A 1,603-nucleotide genomic window follows, 5' to 3' on the forward strand; every position below is an offset into this window, starting at 1 on the left:
TGTTCTCTGCTGAGTTCCAGACTGCGGCACCAGGCCCTACAAGCTGAACCGCATCGTAGGAGGGCAGAATGCTGAGCACGGGGAGTGGCCCTGGCAGGTCAGCCTGCACTTCATGATGTCCGGACACGTTTGCGGCGCCTCCATCATCTCTGACCGCTGGCTCCTCACAGCCTCCCACTGCTTCGTCACCCACTCCTCAGAGTAAGTGCCAGATCTCCTGCACTTCTTGTTTTCATCAAGTTTTAATGCACAAAAATTGGGAAAAAAAAACCCTCCCCCTTCACAGTTCAACCTCTCGTCTTGTGTTCATCTGTGAGTCCTGTTGGTGGTGCTCTAAACACACTGTTCAACAGGAGCTACTTTTATCATGATTTACATCAGTGGATCAGACACAAATGGTCATAAATGTTTGTTACAGAAAAATGTGCATATCTTTTTTTGACAATTTGTCAGTTTTGTGTTGCAGTTTTAAATGACTTATTTTTTTTAAACTGGTAAAACAAAAAGGTTGTAGGCACCGTTCAAATCATTTGAACTTAGRTAARGRATTATAAASAGTATCTTACCTGTTACAGATAGTACTTCGATTGAGCTCAGTTTGGAGCAGTTTTGTTTAATTCTGAATGTACTGATGAGCTAATGGCTAGTCAAGAGCAGGGCAAAGACCAAAGTCGATGTCTGTCATCTAAAATAGTGTTTCCCAAGCTTTTATTTGGCTGACCCAAATTTTGAAACAGACAAAACATTGTGACCCTATTTAAATTAGGTTTATTCATCGTTCTTGAAAATTAAACAATTTTGCTTAAAAAAAAAACTCATACATTACTATGATTTTAGTGTTGGCTTAGTTTATTAATTTACGAAAATAATGTAAAATAAATTTGAATGCTTTTTCATTTTTGAAACTATGTAGACATTTTGAATGTATTCTCGACAAAATATTTTAGAATAAGATAGATAAACATCAGCCCTGTTTTTTTTCCTTGTAGATTAACATTTAGCCTTGGATAATACACTGAGTAAWAGGTTAGTGTCATTAGTATGGTGTCTCTCACCATCTCTGATAATGTTTTACGTTATTTTCTGTTGATGTGGTTTTTTCATACTTACCTGTTTCATACTGTATAGATCTTTATTCTCTGTAGTAGTGCCTCTAGGTGTTGTAGCTTGGTCTTTTGCCAYGTTTGTCTCTATTATTACCCAAACATCTATTTCTTTTCTTTGGCGATTAAGTTTCAATATAATAGTTTTGCAATGGATCACAGTCAAAAGAGCAACAGGCTCCCTCGTGCGGCTTGATGAACTGCATGCATGATTCTTGATAAGAGAAGAACGGTTTTAAGAAATCAATTTGTCGATAGGAGTGTAAATCACCAGCTTTATCACGATACGATATGACATCGATGTTTAGATGACGATTCGATATTTCTCTATCATAAAGTCTGTCACGATATGATTCAAGAGTTCAATTCACGTCTGCGATCGATATAATACAATATCATATGCTCATCTAACACAATGGGCCTCATGCAAGAACATGTTCGTATTTTTATCCTAAATTTCTCTTACTTTTGTTCGTACAAAGGGTTCGTACGAACATGTC

General features: G+C 37.2%; 1 protein-coding gene across 1 annotated transcript in view; it reads left to right on the forward strand.

Moving 5' to 3' along the window:
- Positions 1-1,603, forward strand: part of st14 (ST14 transmembrane serine protease matriptase) — a gene marked incomplete in the record, with an annotated part of 40,963 nt that overhangs the window by 33,706 nt on the left and 5,654 nt on the right. The window contains 1 exon segment of the mRNA XM_014008695.1: positions 21-201. Coding sequence (XP_013864149.1) covers positions 21-201 — 181 coding nt within the window.

This window comes from Austrofundulus limnaeus, unplaced genomic scaffold (assembly GCF_001266775.1).
Source record: "Austrofundulus limnaeus strain Quisiro unplaced genomic scaffold, Austrofundulus_limnaeus-1.0 Scaffold52, whole genome shotgun sequence".
NCBI lineage: Eukaryota > Metazoa > Chordata > Actinopteri > Cyprinodontiformes > Rivulidae > Austrofundulus > Austrofundulus limnaeus.